This window comes from Chiloscyllium plagiosum, unplaced genomic scaffold, assembly GCF_037043375.1.
Source record: "Chiloscyllium plagiosum isolate Xiang-an unplaced genomic scaffold, Cpla_swu_hap1 HiC_scaffold_29, whole genome shotgun sequence".
Taxonomy (NCBI): domain Eukaryota; kingdom Metazoa; phylum Chordata; class Chondrichthyes; order Orectolobiformes; family Hemiscylliidae; genus Chiloscyllium; species Chiloscyllium plagiosum.
In genome coordinates this window covers 26,787,587-26,804,846 of record NW_028270167.1, presented here as the reverse complement: position 1 = coordinate 26,804,846, position 17,260 = coordinate 26,787,587, and the positions used below count along the sequence as shown (strand labels likewise).

General features: G+C 38.4%; 1 protein-coding gene across 2 annotated transcripts in view; it reads left to right on the top strand.

The window, feature by feature from the left end:
- LOC122540707 (otoancorin-like) overlaps window positions 1-17,260 on the top strand; it is a 210,223-nt gene that overhangs the window by 178,678 nt on the left and 14,285 nt on the right. For both annotated transcript variants that reach the window (XM_043676824.2, XM_043676826.2), the window contains exons 16-21: window positions 3,615-3,808; window positions 5,119-5,212; window positions 6,233-6,398; window positions 7,691-7,872; window positions 15,062-15,214; window positions 16,160-16,308. In XM_043676824.2, the coding sequence (XP_043532759.2) occupies window positions 3,615-3,808; window positions 5,119-5,212; window positions 6,233-6,398; window positions 7,691-7,872; window positions 15,062-15,214; window positions 16,160-16,308 (938 nt within the window). The remainder of the gene's footprint in view (window positions 1-3,614; window positions 3,809-5,118; window positions 5,213-6,232; window positions 6,399-7,690; window positions 7,873-15,061; window positions 15,215-16,159; window positions 16,309-17,260) is intronic.

The following is a 17,260-nucleotide window of genomic DNA, read 5'->3' as shown; positions in this document are numbered from 1 at the left end:
TAACCTTGTTCGTATTTGGAATTCAATTGGGTACTCTACTCATGCTGTACTCTACTGAACTCTACTCATGCTGGTTCCTAACAAAGCTTAGAGGCAATCACAGTGTGAAAAATCCTTTAGGATAGTGATAACCTGGAAGTTTGCAGGGATGGAAAATATTGATTCTACTGTTGGAAATGAAAATTGATTTTCTGATTTGACTTGATTTGTTACACAGTCAAACCAAGAGCTGAAAATAACTGGCTGGGATTGGCCTTTCTTCATTAATGATTCTCAAACGGCATCTCCCACTCCTGGTGTGTTGTCATACCTCACTTAACTCCTGCTCTCTGCAAACTTCTTTCCTGATCTTATTCAATAATCCACTGCCTCTAGTTTTCCTGCTTCACCTTAGGATCTCTCCACACAACAGATTCAATGTCATAGAAAGTAGAGAATAAGTAAATTTTACAATTTTGTATGACAGTAAGAAAGACAAAGGAACGAAAATGAGAAACAGAAGTGATATGGAATAGGGCATACTTGAAGAGATTCATTTAGATCCTGAATTTTGCATTTGTGACAAATACTTTCAGTCCTGTCCAAATGCAAAAGTCTCAAACTGACTCAGAACTAACTGGATGAAGTGTTCATGAGAATCTCAGTCTGTTTTGCTTTGTAAACATTTTGGATCTTGACTATATTTTTATGCTGTGCTTATATTAAACCAATTACATTGGTGCAGGCGGGAACCCTTTTACATGAAATCCATCATAAGAGATGCACACAGTGAAGGAGGAACGTTGCTGGAAATGTGTTGCTGGAAAAGCGCAGCAGGTCAGGCAGCATCCAGGGAACAGGAGAATCGACGTTTCGGGCATAAGCCCTTCTTCATTCCTGAAGAAGGGCTTATGCCCGAAACGTCGATTCTCCTGTTCCCTGGATGCTGCCTGACCTGCTGCGCTTTTCCAGCAACACATTTCCAGCTCTGATCTCCAGCATCTGCAGACCTCACTTTCTCCTCGAAGGAGGAACGTTACAAATCCAGCAAAGAGACAGGGTATTGTGTGGACGGGTGGTGGTTGGGAATTGTAGAGAAGGGAGAGAGACACAAAGAAACAGAGAGAAAAATACAGTGAAGAAATAGAGAGAAATTAAGGTGACAAGTCAAACCCACTGGGGAATATTCTATACAAACGTTTTAGTTCGACCAATACTGCCAGTATAAGTTAAAAATGATTCATTTTTATTGGAAAATATTCGAAAGCAGAAGAATAAAATTGGTTGTTTCATGACACTTTAGTTCACTGACCGAAACCTCTAAAAGTATCCCACCCATCCAAAAAAGAATAACCGTGTTTGACAAGTTGAGTTCAATTTTTTGAGGAGATGATATCCATGCAGATTATGATTTACAGCAGTTGCAGAGTACATCAGTGGTTTCCAATCTTTACAGTGATAGAGCACATTTTATTGAGACTCAGAATTCCATGCCACACCCACTTTTCCAGCTGAAATCATTTCTCATCAATATCACATTTACTTGCATTTACAATGGTTACCACCTTACGAGAGATGTTTGCAATATCGTGCAGGCAGCATGATAAAGAAGGATCAAAAGCATTAAGGTTTCAAATCCATCAGAAAGATGTCCACCATCTTACACTGCGAACACAGACACATTTTCAAGATCTGCTCAACTCATTTATTTCTAACCGTTCATTGCCCTAAATCCATTCCACACACTGCACTCAGTTCAGGGGTCTGAATTTTGCAGATGGCATTTTATATTTGCAACAATATTTCTAAATGTATAATTCTAATGAAATGATTGAATTGGTATGTATTCAATGGATGAGAGCAAAATGCAAAAGTAAATTGCAATTTGCCAGCTTAGTGGGGAACCCGGACCTGCCAATGTGTACAGAACCTTTTGATCTAGGGAGATAAAACACGCAAACACTGTTGTTAGGTTTCTATCGTCATGAGTAAAAACGATCACATCATCTCAATTTAGTCTTGGCCAGCTGTGTTTAGAATATTCACATTTGAGCATTGAAATGCCATTAACTCACATGTAAATTAATGATTAATTTTCACAAGTTTTACAAGTTGTAATTTTCGTTGGGTAGAATATTATTTAAGATGAAACAATGTTTGTTTTATGTTGATCTTAATCACTTTTGAACAGAATTTTATGGCACAAGATGTACAGGAGCACATCTGTTGAAAAACACTGATGTAGATGAACATCAGAAGGTGACACTATTCATTGAATAAAATAATACCATGGTCCATACTCTGAATGGAACTTTATTTACTGTTATGAAAAAACAAAAGGACATAATAAGACCATAAGACGGAGAAACCTAAGTAGACCATTCAGCACTTTCAGCTCCCTCCACTATTCAATAGGACTAGGATTGAATGACAATCTTCATGTCCATCTTCCTGTGTTTTCTCTGTAGTCCTTGATTCCTTATATCTAAGCCTTAAATGTACTCTGCCTCACAGCTCTCTGTGGTTAGGAATTCTAAAGACAATCAATTTGTGGGTAATATTTGCAAAACATTAAACATAAAGGTCATTAGGATCAAAAAAGGTGGTAGAATTCTAATTTCCAAACCACATTAAAGTTCTTTAGATGGCATCTTCCAAATCATGACCACCACCATCTAGATGGACAGATGCATCAGAAGACCATCATCTTTGCGTGCCCTGACTTGGAAATACATTGCTGTTCCTTTAGTGTCACTGGGTCAAACTCCCTTCCTAATGGCATTGTGGGTGTAACTTTAGGTTATGGACTGCAGCCACTCTTGAAGGCAGTGCACCACCACTTTTTTAAGGGCAGCTAACGATGGGCAATAAATGATGGTGATCCATTGACTCCCACATCTTGTGATTAGATGATAGAAAAAAGTCATGGACGATAAAGGATGTAAGTGTGTATGAACCTCATGAAATCATAAGTCCACCCTTCATGTACAAAAGCTAAATGCTACAGAAGCTGGAAATCTAAAACTAAAACAGAAAATTCTGGAAATATACAGCCAAATTTGAATGTTGCCTAGCTCTATTTCAACAGACCTGATGGGTGATAAATCATGAATGCCATTCTCCAAAAGCCATGTGGCACAATTTTTAGCCTGAAGGTTTTTTTCTTCTCAAACAGCACGGATACTGCAGAAGTATTTAAAATTAATAATGGATAGAAAAGAATAGATAGAAGCAGGCAAATTGGGGTCAGGAACAATGGCTCAGAGGCAGAAGGTTAAATGGAAATGATTTTAACACAGAGGGTATCTGTCCCCTTGGAGTGATGAAGCTGCAAAATTCACATCCATGGTTTGAGGCTAAAGCTATGTCAACATTTTAGAATAGATATATGGCTGAGAGGGAAATGTTTAGAAGGGTGTGGAAATTGGACAGGTAAAGGTGATTCAAAATATTTGCCATGTAGGTTTCTCATCGTTGGGACTACTTAATTATATCATTTTGCAACTTCCAGTATTTTTATTCTATCCTTCTAACCATCAAAACATTTATACTGTTTGAATTCCATGAAAAAAAATAGAAGCAGTGATTTGTTATTTGACCTTCTCTCTTTGATTTGTTTTATTATTCACTGACAGAATTTGACTGCATCTGCAATGACAGAGGATGAAGGCAACAGCTTGGGTTCCCTCATCTGTGCATTTAGTCCAGATGACATCAACAATTTAAACAACACTGTGTTCCTGGCAATTGTTGATCAACTTCGAGAATGTGGACGATTTGATGGGGCAAGGAAAATAGCTCTTAGACAGAAGATCCTGTCAGCCTATCCGTAAGTACAATGAATGGTTAACTACAGCTTTAGTTTACTGGATTCATTCGCGTCATTGCCGGCATGAGGAACTCGAGTTAAAGAGGTAGAATGGAGAAGAGAAGTGAGAAAAAATGATAGGGTTCAATAATGTTATGATTTACAAAGATATTGCCAGGGTTGGAGGATTTGAGCCAGAGGGAGAGGTTGAATAAGCTAGGGCTATTTTCCCTGGAACGTCAGAGGCTGAGGGATGACTATTTAGAGGTTTATAAAATCATGAGGAGCATGGATAGGATAAATAGACAAAGTATTATCCCTGAGGTGGGGGAGTCCAGAACTAGAGGGCATAGGTTTAGGGTGAGAGGAGAATGATATAAAAGAGACCTAAGGGGCAACTTTTTTCACACAGAGGGTCATACATATATGGAATGAGCTGCCAGAGGAAATGGTGGAGGCTAGTACGATTGCAGCATTTCAAAAGCATTTGAATGGGTATATGAATAGGAAGGATTTGGAGGGATATGGGCCGGGTGCTGGCAGGTGGGACGAGATTGGATTGGGATATCTGGTCAGCATGGACAAATTGGACCAAAGGGTTTGTTTCTGTGCTGTACATCTCTATGACTCCGTGATAACTGTTCCTCACTCTTTCCCACTGGGTGGCACAGTGGCTCAGTGTTTAGCACTGCTGCCTCACAGCACCAGGGATCTCGGTTCGATACCAGCCTTGGGTGACTGTCTGTGTAGAGTTTGCACATTCTCACCTATGTTTGCGTGGGTTTCCTCCCACAGTCCAAAAATGTGCAGTTAGATGGATCAGCCATGCTCAAGTGTCCAGGGATGTGCAGACTAAGTAGATTAACCATGTGAAAATGCAGAGTCACAGGGATAAGATAGGGGAGTGGGCGTGAGTGGGTGCTCTTCAGAGAGTCAATCTAGATTCAATGGACCGAATAGCCTGCTTCCATGCTGTCGGGATTCTATGACTTATGGCAATATTGAGAACTCGGGGGCACAGATTTAGGTTTGTTGTCATAAAAGGTGATGGGGAACTGAGGAGAAACTTTTCCAAAATCAGGAATGCTGTGCCTGAGGAGATTGGTTCATTTGAGACATTTGGGTGGAATTGACTGTCTCAAAAGGAATAGTGTACACTGTTTTGGGAGAAATGTACTAGTTGCATCGTTCATTCAGAGAGCTGGTCCCGTCAGGAGGCTGAATGGCATTCTTCTGGCCTGTAACAATTCTGTAATTGTATTCAGAGTTGCTATAATCAATGTGCACAATACATTTCTGTGAAATATTGTCTGCATTTTTTTTTTACCTAGGCCTCTCATAAAGTGGACAGTCAATGAGCTCACTGAATTACGTAGCCTATTGGCAGTTCTCACGTATGAGGATTTTAAATCAATCCCCAATAATGTAAGTAAAATAACATAATGGTTCTATATTTGGTACCTGCACTGACAGATATAGTCACAGATGCTAACTGGCAAAGATCAGACTTGGAATGTTTTCATGTGACATTTCTGAGCCATATTAACCAAACCCTCATATTCCCAGGAAAGAGCTGCAATTTATGGGGAGGCAATTTGAAGTGTAGAAACACCAGCTGACTGAATCTCTAATCCTGCAGCCTGTGAAAATTGTGTCAGCAGAATCAGTGAATATATTTTATCTCCGTGGGGAGAGCAAATTATTTTTCATTCTTAGGATCAGAGTGTCCGAGACAAGGCCAGCATTTATTACCCCTCCATAATTGTCCTTCAGAAGGTGTGCTAAGCTACTTGCTTCAACCACTACAATCCAGATGGCTGAACCCATTGTGCCGTTAGGGAAGAAGCTGCTGATTTTTGACCCATTGATAATGAAGAAACAACAATATAGTTCCAAGTTTGGATGGTACAGCAGATGGAAGTGTTCCTCTGCTCCACTTGTTATTCAAAGTGGGAGAAGTTTGGGTTCTGTAAGTCATGTAAAGGAGCCATGGTGAGTTCCTCTAGTGTATCTTGTAAATGATGCACATGGCTGTTATTATGCAATGATGATAGAAGGAACACATGTTAATAGATGACTGTAGGAAGTAGGTTGCTTTATCTTGAATGATTTCAAACTTCTTGAGTGTTATTAGAGTTGCACAAACAAGTGGAAATTATTTGATCACATTGCTGAATTGTGCACTGTGCATGGTAGAGAGGCTTTAGAGAGTAAGGAGGTAAGTTACGTAAGTCCCGGTTTTTGACTGATGCTTATCATGACATATTAAGTGGTTGCTCCAGTTGAGTTTCTGGTGTTATATTCATCCAGGGGCTTTTCTAACTCCCCCTTTGTAATTCATTGTATCCCAAACTATTATATGTTGCTTAGACACAGTCAATAATCCTTAACTTAAAAATATGTTAACTAAGGCCTTCCTTTTGTAACATTTGACTTTTGCTTTAGGATGACATCCAAACAGCACTCTTGGAAATCCTCTCCTCTTACAAGTCTGCTAAGAATTTTGTCCCTCCTGATTTTGACAATTCTCCAAATTTCTCTGCACTTTATCAAAAAGTCTTCAGTATGCTGAACAATGCTGCAGGAAACAACAGGAGAAAACGGGCACCAGGTATGTATCATAGAAGTCATCAACCTTCAGGCCAAAAACACCATGAATAAGGAGGTCAACAAAGAGAGATCAATATGGCAGTCACAATGTGGGGAGACATTTCTCTTTACTATCTGGAGTTAAACAGCTTCTGAGAAGATAAGAGTGGAAAATCTGACAGAAGATTATTCATTAGTGAGAAAGTCAACTCAATTTTCATTTTATTTAAAATCGATTAGAGAAAATGCATAAAGCGCCTATGACAGAACTGGAATCTTTTCCATTGAAATGCCTTCTTTGCTCTCTCCCATGCGATACTTAATGCTCATGTACATTCCCCCAAAAGGGGATAGTTCAAATGAATCCAGAGCTCCCTGGGCTAAAAATGAAAGAGATAGAAGTGTGCCAAATATGGGTGTCAGCAGAAAGTATAATTGAGAACTAAGTTAAATACATATAGAAGATTCAGTAGGCAGGTGAAAAAGCAAATAAGAGAAGCAAAGAGGAATTGTGTAAAGAGACTAGCTGCTAATGTAAAGAGGGATGTTTCAGGACAAATAATAAGTATTGTTTTCATACAATGATTACTTAAGATCTGGAATGTACTGCTGGAAATATGATGGAGGTAAGTTCAAACAAGGCATTCAAGATAGCATTGGATGATAACCTGGATACAAAATCTGTCCAGGTTATGGGAAGATTGCAGGAGAATAACACTAAGTCATAACACTCATTTGGAAAGCTGGTGCAGATATGATGGGCTGAATGGCCTTCTTCTGCTTCATTAAATTTCTGTGAAGGACCAGTTCATCACGTACACTAGTTAGATAACATCAAATTTGAGGTTAAAATGATATATTATCTTTTGTGTCTTGTATTTGATTTTACAGATACCGCTTTCATTTGATTTTGAATTTTACGCAGTGTTAACATTCTTACCTCTGAATCAAACATTTTAGATCCAAGCTTCACTGCAGAATATGCGGTTGAATTTTTGAAGTCCCATTAGGGAAGTTAGCTGGGCATCACTGAAGGTGGAACTGCGGAAGCAAAGTTGTAAAATGGTTCATCAGGCAGTTGTTCTGGTGAATCCTTAACTCGGCATACAATAAATTGCCAATAAACTTCAACTCCATTATTTTCTCAAAGTTGGCCAAAGAATTATTTTGAACTTAATTTCTCAATAAACTGGTCGATCCAACACAGACCCTGCAGTCAACTTTCACAGATTGTGATCTTTGTCCAAGATCCAAGAACTAAATGTCAGAGTAGATCAATCTTTCTTCTTATCTGTTATTTACTTTTCCTTCCAGTTTGCTCAAAACGCCCCACCGAAGAGGAAATCGAAACTCTTGGAGAAGCAAACATTTTATGGACTGTTGAACAGTTGATGTGCATCTCAGTCGAAGACTTCATAAATTCACTTGACACACTGACTCAGGTCGAAGGTTTCAACATTGATCAGCTGAAAGCATTAAAATCAAAAGCCTTGGAGGTGAGCGAATGGCAATGCTTTGGTTGTCTCCTCAGCAAAACTTTGCAAACACACTCTTAAACAATTAGAGTCCAGTTTATTTATGCCAGTTGATCAGTTGGGTAGTCAACAAACAGGTTGCATCAGTCATCTGATGGCACTGGAGAGAGGCTGGAAACAATTTCATGCTTGGTACACTGCTGAATAATAATGTTTGCATTGGTTGATATAGATGAGACAGGAATTCCATTGACTCTGTCAGGGAGATGTGTTAGACTTATTCCTTTGAGGGGAGTGAATGATCCTGTGTTGAGTTAGATAATTGAGGGATGTCCAATCAGCATTCAGGAGAGGGTAGAAGGATTTCTGAGAGACCTGGAAGTGTCTTTCAGCCCTTCATCGGCATTCAAACAATCCATCCTGGGTCATTTTCAGAACAGCTTTATAAAATGAGAAATTTTATCAATGACATAGTCATGTTTATATAAATATTTTTTGAGGCTTTTGCCTGATTTGGCAGGGCATTTGGCCCTTATTTTGAGGACAACTCAACAAGCATGAACTTGGGAAGCTCACAAACATAGGACAATTTTAATAGCATTGTGCCTTCTTGCAACCCAATTTTTTTCAATGGTGGAAAAACAAACACAAATAGCGATCAGCTCCATTCTATTTACAATTAAGGACTAAATAACCATTCTTCCTGTAGTATCAAACTGTAAGTAGAGGAGGGAAAAAGTTTATGTAACAATGGTCAGTTGTTACATTTTGTTGGGTCCTTACATTTTAAAAATAATTGGATTTTTAATGTTGCAGCAGAAAATTCTTCAAAGAAAAATTACATCTGCCATTTAAAGGACTCAATGAACGTGTCACACCTTCTCAGAGAACTCCACCAAATGTAAACCGTGCATAAAACACTATTATAATATGGAAGCTTTAAACTAAATCAGCTAGAATTACCAACTGGGTGATTAGATTAAACCCAGCGGAGAACCACTTTCTTCAGAATTTTGTGCAGTGAGTTGAAATGCTGTTAAATATTGGCACACAGCAGGGCAGTGGACTCTGCCATTAACAAATCCATTAGCTGCAGTTTTCAGGAAAACCAAGCAGACCCTCTGTAAGTGTCTGATGGCTGAATCTTTTGAATCATCTCCTTGCTCTGCTATCAGAGATTGACATGTCTTGCACTCAAATTGATCAGGCTGCACCTCCACATTTGGCTTTCCACTTTGTTCTGTCTCATTGAATAGCAATTTTGTTGCCTTAAATCCCATTCAAGGGACACCTTGTTGAGTATGAAGGAATGTTAATAAAGTGGAAAATGAGTGACTGTCAATGCTGCCAGAGATTGCAAGACCTTGCGTTCCAGCAATCACCTCAATGATACCCTGGGTACAGCTAATCTTTGGTGCACCTGAGTAATTTCCTGTCATAATGAGTTATATATTTGGACCTTTCCTGAGGAGAGAAATACCTGTCAAAGAATTTGAAAAACACATTGTATAATGAAATGTCAAAGAGTCTATTATTTTACAAATCCACCATGAACATTCACACACTGCTAATTCCAACCCATCAACAGTTAAAACTGCTGTGATTTGATCTTCATATGATTTGAGTCTTGGATAGCAGCACGTCCTCATCCAGGAATCTGAAATTATGTGTTGTTACCTTCAGGAGACATAGTATTAACTGCCTGTTCACTTGTTGGAGTCTCCACACTCTGTAAGATCAATGAATCATTCAATTGAATGTACAGTAGAGGAAAGGAAAATTAGGTCCAGATGCCCAATTTCAATTATTCCAACACGACTTGCATGATGTATAGTACTTCACATGTCTGTTGCTAAATGACTACTCTGAGGGACAGAAAACATGGTACAATATGAAACCACAAGGAGAAATGATTGACTGTTACTCAAAAGAACATCTATCACTGACACTGTGATTTGTTCAACTGCACAATTACTCACTGAAAATGTTCACCAATCTAGCCAAGGTATTAAACTGTTTTTGGTATTACAAGGACATTCTTGGGTTATGGGGGTCTTATGCACAACTACCTTCTTGTACTGGACCATGTTGGAATATGTGATGATGTCAACACTTATATCCCTTGGTTCTGCAATTTGAAGCAGCTGTACATCGACTTCTCACACTATTTGCATTCAGCACACGCTATTTAATTTGAGCTCAAGAGTTCGTTATGTAGAAAAACAAATCTACAGACTTACTGGCATTTTGGAGTGCTCTTCAAAGTTGCCTTTGAACATTAGATTCAATGCAAAGTTAGTGAATGATACTGATTTTGCAGGTAATTAATTTAAACTTAGTTTTTGCAAAAATGAAGCTGGCTATGTGAAAGAGTTGAGTAAGAGAACCTAATGAAGATAGCAGTCATGAATGCAGATTCTGAAGCTCTGTCAATATAAGAATTTTACTTCTTAATCAACTAATCTATTTATATGTGCAAAACATATGTGCCGCTCACTACCAGCTTCTCAATAACAGCTAGTGACGGGCATTAAAAGCTGACCTGTCAGTGATGGTCACGTCTGACAAATGAACAATAAAAACACTGCCATTTTGTATTTCAGCTCAGCTGGGGTGTAAGTCTACTCCAGCCAAAGCCTACCTGTTTAATTGAATATTCTTGAAGAAAGCAAATGGACTGCAGAGATTCAGGAAGGTAGCTCACCACCTCCTTCTCAAGGACAAATAAGGATAGGCTGTCAATGCTGGCCAGCCAGTGATGCCCAAGTCCCACTGCTGAAAAAAGAATAACATAAAATAAAAAGTGACACAGTTCTGGGGCCTTGAGATAACATGTTGATGAAGATTACAGAAATAGTACATAACCAAGAAAAGTAATTCAGACTGTTAAGAGTGATTTGAGATGCATAATAAGCTACAAGTAGCATCAAAAGGGAGAACACAGCAGAGAAGGGATTGAAAGTTAACTGGCAGCCTGAGGCATTAACTTGTAAACTAATTGAGAATGAGATTTCATTTGTGTATTAAGTTTATAAGTCTATTTATTGTGGCCTGCAGTGACTGCTATGATATTGCAGTTTAAACCAAATGGCAGAGGAGTGGTTTAAGAATATCACAAAAGACCAGCTTCACGTTCCCTTTCACTGCACCTTGAGCATTTTCTTTTTACTTAATAGATTGCGAAGAAACTAAAGACAAAATTTTAACACCATTTTGTTATTCATGCATTTAGTGGAGAGACCGTAGTGAATGATCCTGTATTTGTTGCTGGTGAAGATGAGATAGAGAGTTAATTAAAACACAAAGCAAGAAATGAGTGATTGATTCAAATATTATTCATTAAAGCTATTAATGAGAAGTTTAGAGGAATCATTTTCTCATTTATTTAAAGTAATTTAGCTGATTTCAGTGGATGGAATACAGGCAAGTTGTGAATGTAGCAGTAGGATATTCAGCCACTCAAAACTATTCCACTATAGCCATCTGCACATTAAAGCCATTTACCCACCTTTTATCCATGTCCCTTGATAACTTTGCCTAAAAAACGCCCTATTGACCTCAGGTTTAAAATTTAACAAGCATCCACAGTCTTTTGGAAAGAGAGTTCTATCTTTCAATAACCCTTTAGGTGAAAATGCTTCCTCAAGAAAGATTCTGATTTAATTTCAGAATGGTTTAGTGCTAATTTTGAAGTTGTTGTTGAGGTTTGAGATACGGGATTCCTTTCTGTATCTATTGAATCATTTATTATGGTTTAAGTATACAAATTAACCTGAGAAGACATGTTTTATATTCCCATGAGTTTAGAAGTGTGAGGAGTGAATTAGTTTGTATGCTTAAGCAAAAAGAATGATTCAAAAGACACAGAAAAGAATCCTGAATCTCAAACCTCAACAACAATTTCAAATTTAGCACTAAACTGTTCTGAAGTGAAATTGGGAAGTGTTTTCACCCAAAGGATTACTGAAAGGTAGACCTCTTTTCCCATAAGACTGTGGATGCTGGTTAAATTGGAATTCTAAGTCTGAGATTAATTGGTTTTTACTGGGCAAAGTTATCAAGGGATGTGGATTTAAGGAAGGTAAATGGCATTAAAATGCAGACAGCCTTAAATGTTCTGTTGGAATAGTTTTAAGTGGCTGAATGTCCTGCACCTGTTCCTACAATCACAACTTCCAGTAAACCTTTCTCATGTGAATGTATCTTTCTTGAGGTATATATACTTTGAAGTAAACTCAATATTTCAGTTAAAGTTTTATTGAAACTCTATTATATTAAAATCATGGTAATGAAAGGGAGTGAATGAGACCTTTTAATTATCTTGGAAATCTTTGACCAGTCACCCACCAGTTGGCAGAGGAACTGTGGAATAAAATCAATAAATGAAATCTTGTGGACCTGAAGGATACGCTAAGTTATTGGCACAAGCATTCCAGGCAGAGAAAATACATCATACAATAATGATGCTGTCCATTTTAAAGATGAAATTCAATAAGTTCATGATATTCATCATCAGCAAAAGGGAAGAGAGTGAGAAAACCGATCAGTGTTTTACATAGGACAAGGACAGGCCGTTCAGCCCATTGAAACAGCTCTACCATTTAATACAATTATAGCTGAACGCTCTTTACCCACACTGTCCCCATGTCATGAGTAATCATAAATCTATGAATCTCTGATTTAGACATATTCAAAGGCTGAACACAGTTTTCTAAGATGGAAAATTCCAAAGATTCACAGCACACTGATTCAAAAAAAAATCCTCAATCTAGTCCTAAATCGCAGCTCCCATTTTATTGAATCGTGCCCTCTGTTCTTTACTCAGAGAGTAATAGAAGCATGGAACATGCAGCCTGCAACAGTAGTACACTCTCCAACTTAAAGGGCATTTTAATGGTTATTGAATAGGCATATGGACGAGAATGGAATAGTGTAGATTTGATGGGCTTCAGATTGGTATCACAGGTTGGAAAAACATCGAGGGCTGAAGAGCCTGTACTGCGCTGTAATGTTCTATGTTCTATGAGACTGTCAGGGCTGCATCAACCCTGTCTATCTCTTTAAGTATTTTGTAGATTTCAATGAGATGTGTTTTTATTCTTCGAAAGTCTAGATTTCAGGCCCAGTTCACCTAATATTTCTTCAAGGTACAGTCCCGCCATCCCTCAAACAAGTTTGGAGAACCTTATGTTTCTCACAGTTATTTTTCACATGGTCTTCGATGTATAACATGGGTTGCAAATTTGCTTCCACCTGAGATCCATTTCAGAGATTATGCGCTGATCAATTCTAAGAATCATTTCCAAACAGCAGAGCCACAGATGGTGCTACAGCAAGGTAACAAAGTGTCTGCCATCAATTAGGTATAGCCCCGCAGCTTTTGACTAAAGCATTTCACTCATTAAATTGCTGCAAGTTGGAATTAATGATAGCATCACACAGGAAACAAGGCATGAGAGACCTGAGAGATGGGAGAAAGGATTAGACTGCCTTGAAACTCTGCTATCGACTGTTCACATGACTAAATCTTGACACTTTCATTCTAATGACACAACATAGCCTCATCCCATTAATGAGAAGGAAAGAGGATTAAATGAGAAAGAGAAAAAATAGAATGTATGGAAAGATGAAATTAAACTTATTTAAATTAAATTTATTTACAAGCTACAATAATCAATATCTGAATGAATGAGACTTGTAATTGTTCAGTTTTGTAATATGTGAGATTGACTGATTGGTAATAACTAACAATTATCATGGTTTTAAAACAATAGCCTCAGTCAACATTACTTGACTCAGCCAACAATTTGTTGCATTCAGGCTTAATGCTTAAATGCAAGACCTTCACACCATTCAACACATTATAACTTTGCAGGTCATAATGAGGGCTGAGTTAAAAGCCCCTTTCCTTTTGTAGCCTGGGACAGTAGAAAGCCTGCCCCGTTCCAACTCTGCATCCCTCACATTCCCAGATGAGGGAGAATGGCTTTTCCACATAGAAGTAAGTAGGGACCCTTAAATGACCACCTAAAGTCCTGATATTCAACCAGTGGTGGTCAACGCATAAGATGCCAGATAAATCCTGGAGGATCTATGTTTCTTTGGGGGTTGGGGGGAAGAGAGGGTGGGGCAGTCCTTCTTGAACAGCCTCCATAAAATGAAGGGAACCTACTGGCATCAGGGAGGTAATCAAAGAAGGATCCTCTCAATTACTTACACGGAATGCTTATCAGGATCTCCCTCCCCAGACCTCCAAACTTATTTTTCCCTTACCTGATTTCTGAGGATTTCAGCAATGCTACTTCTCCTCAGCGCTGCTGCAGTAATGGAATTGGCCACTTCTCCTTGTGGTGCTGCTGATCTTTGATTAGTAGGATACTGCAGATGCTGGAGATTATAGTCAAGATTAGAGTGGTGCTGGAAAAGCACAGCAGGTGAGGCAGCATCCAAGGAGCAGGAAAATTGTTGTTTCGGGCAAAAACCTGACCTGACCTGACCTGCTGTGCTTTTCCAGCAACACTCTAATCTTGACACTTATCCTGCATGGCAGATTACTGTGGAAAACTGCCCCACAGGAGCCTGGGATGTTTATGATAGCCAACAAGCTGCTTGTTTTAGTTTTAGTACTCTCTGGGCTTCCAGAAATGATTGCAACAGGACTGTCACTAACTTTGTAGCTAATGATTGGGCCCACAATAGTAACCATTTCGTTATTTCTGCAAATATCATGGTAGAGCAGTATAGCTTTTTGGATATTCAAACTTCACCAGACAGCTTCTGCTAGTCTGACATTATTCTCTCAATTTATTATCAGTAAATCACAATGGGTACCATTTGCTTCACCATTTAACAATGAAATCTGACATTACCAGATGGTCCAACCATCTTTACCACTATCTGACTTCTTGCTTGAATTACAGATTCACTCTTCAAAATCTAAATGAGAAGTTTATTAATGAAGCAGTGACTTTAATCTCTCAGTTTAACTCATTATTTTAACTTGGAAAAGTTTTGTGGCTCAATGATGCTGGGTCTGAAAGTGTGCTGAGAGCAGAATTTAGTTTTATCAGCACACCAAGCTAAACTCATCTCCTTACAATGACCATCATGGTTATGTTATCAAAGATAACCTTGGGTTAGCATGGGATATTTTACAATTAAAAATAATATGCAATTGCAGTTTCATGTATCAAATTCTTGTCTCTTTCAGGCTTTTAGCAATAAAATCTCAAATGACCAGCTTGCCTCTCTAAAGAGGATCACACTTGGCTTTGATGAGAATGAAGTAACGCAATATTTCACTGCACCCGATATTGATACTATTGGTGCAATCTCGGACAACAAGGAATGGGCCAGCACTGAGGTCAGAATGAGTTCTGATTTACCACTTACTTCATTCAAAAAGCCATTTAGCTTATTTTTAACTGTTTTGTTTCACATGAAGATCATTGTTGGAACTGTTTTGATTGGCTCTGAACTGCTTTGCAACTTTCAGTGAATGACCTTCAGGAAGAATATGAGAGTCACTAACTTAGTCACAACATGTAGTTTAATTTTGTTTTCTTTAAATCTACCTGCCTCACTTTTCCTAAAAGAAATGAATGGAAGCATTGAAGAAATTGTTCTTCAATGGGTAAGTTCTACAAAGGGTTAACCAGACAAAAGTATCGCCTGTAGAGTTTAGGTAACCAGGTGTAATTGTTTTGGGACAACTTCGGAGATTGTAGAATAATGATGAGAAATATTGACCACCAATGGTCAGGCAAAGGGGGAGAAAAAAGCCTGATCCATGACGTTGAGGAACAAAAGATGAAACAAATGGTAATTCTTGTCATACCTTTTCGAATGAAGGGAGCAGTGGTGTTGTGGTGATGTCACTGGACTAGTGATCCAGCACCCTAGAAAGGCCTGGGGACATGAGTTCAACTTCCATCATGGCAGATGTTGAAATATAAATTCAATTAGAAAGCTGGAATAAAGCTATCCTAATTGCCACTGTTGTAAGGAACCATCTGGTTCAGTGATATCCTTAAACATATGTTTCCAGAACCACAGCAGTGGGGTGAAATTCCCTCTGTGCAATTAGGGATGGACAAATTGAGCCAGCAATACCCATTTCCAATGAAAAATTTTTTAAAGAAAGTTTGAATAGACCTGTCATAATTCTAATTATTCTGTTCAAGCTTTTATTCTTTGTCAATGGTTTATTAAGAGATAATCATACAAATTTGCTGTGATGACCTTACAGCCATATTAAATTCTTGCATACCAGGATTGATGATTTACAGCGATTTTCTTGCCTTTAAAGTATTCCAGTCGAGCCAAGACTATCGTGAAGAATTTTTTGGGTCAGCGATCAGACAGTGAACTCAGTAGCGCAGATCTTGTTGCTATGGGTTATTTCCTTTGTACCCGTAGCCCAAGTGAGATCAAGAACATTAACGTGATAGCCTACAGGTAAAACTCAACACTCATTTTTTATGCTTTTGGCTTTTTCAACTTTATGAATGAGACTAAGATTTGAAATACAGCATGTTGCCCACAAAACTACATGTAATGCCTACTCCCAACACAACATGGTGTCATAGAACATACTTAAAAACAAAAAGCAGTGATTGAAGGTTCTTGTGAAAAGTGTGGGATCCAGTATTCAATCACTCCATGAAATTTGATGGTTTTCAGATTGCTGAACGTAATGTGTAGAGTGAATCTCTCTCATCTGCAGAGGCCAGGGAAGAGGTGGGGCGCGTAATTTGGAGTTCCACTTGTTCAAAATAGAAATGGAATAAATTTAATGGCAGAAAAATCTATTAGGACTTTTTTTTTAGCAATTTCCTTTTGCTTTTCTTCCATCCTCTCAGCTAACGCTCAATAGTGTCCAGTTGCACTTCCCATTCCAATAATTCATCTAAGTAGCTACGACACATTGTGAGGTTAGGCAGTGAAAATTAGCAACTAATCAAGCAAAAACAGAAATCTCTGCAGAAACTCAGCAAGTCTTACAGCATCGATGGAGAGAAAGCTTGAGAAAGACCTCACCGTTGAGCACATTGAAAATGTCCACACACGAACACTTTCAGTAGAGGTTATTGAGTGGGACTTAAGCGTGATTTCTCACTTAGCCACTACAAGGGGATGTGGTTCATTGAAAATATGTTCAGCTTCATTCTAGCTAAGACTAAATACCTGCACATTGAGTGAGAAGTGAAGTTGGTACCTATGGATCTGTAAGTTGTATTTGCATAATGGACTGTCCATTGCATTAAATAGTTAGCAATGAGTTAAATGAGTGGAGAATGCAAATAGTAATTCAAGCCAATTTAACTTTATTTGTTCGCATTTATTGATCTCGCTTACACACCAACATAAATTGCATGTCAGTTTTTAAAACTTTTTGCAGACTTAACTG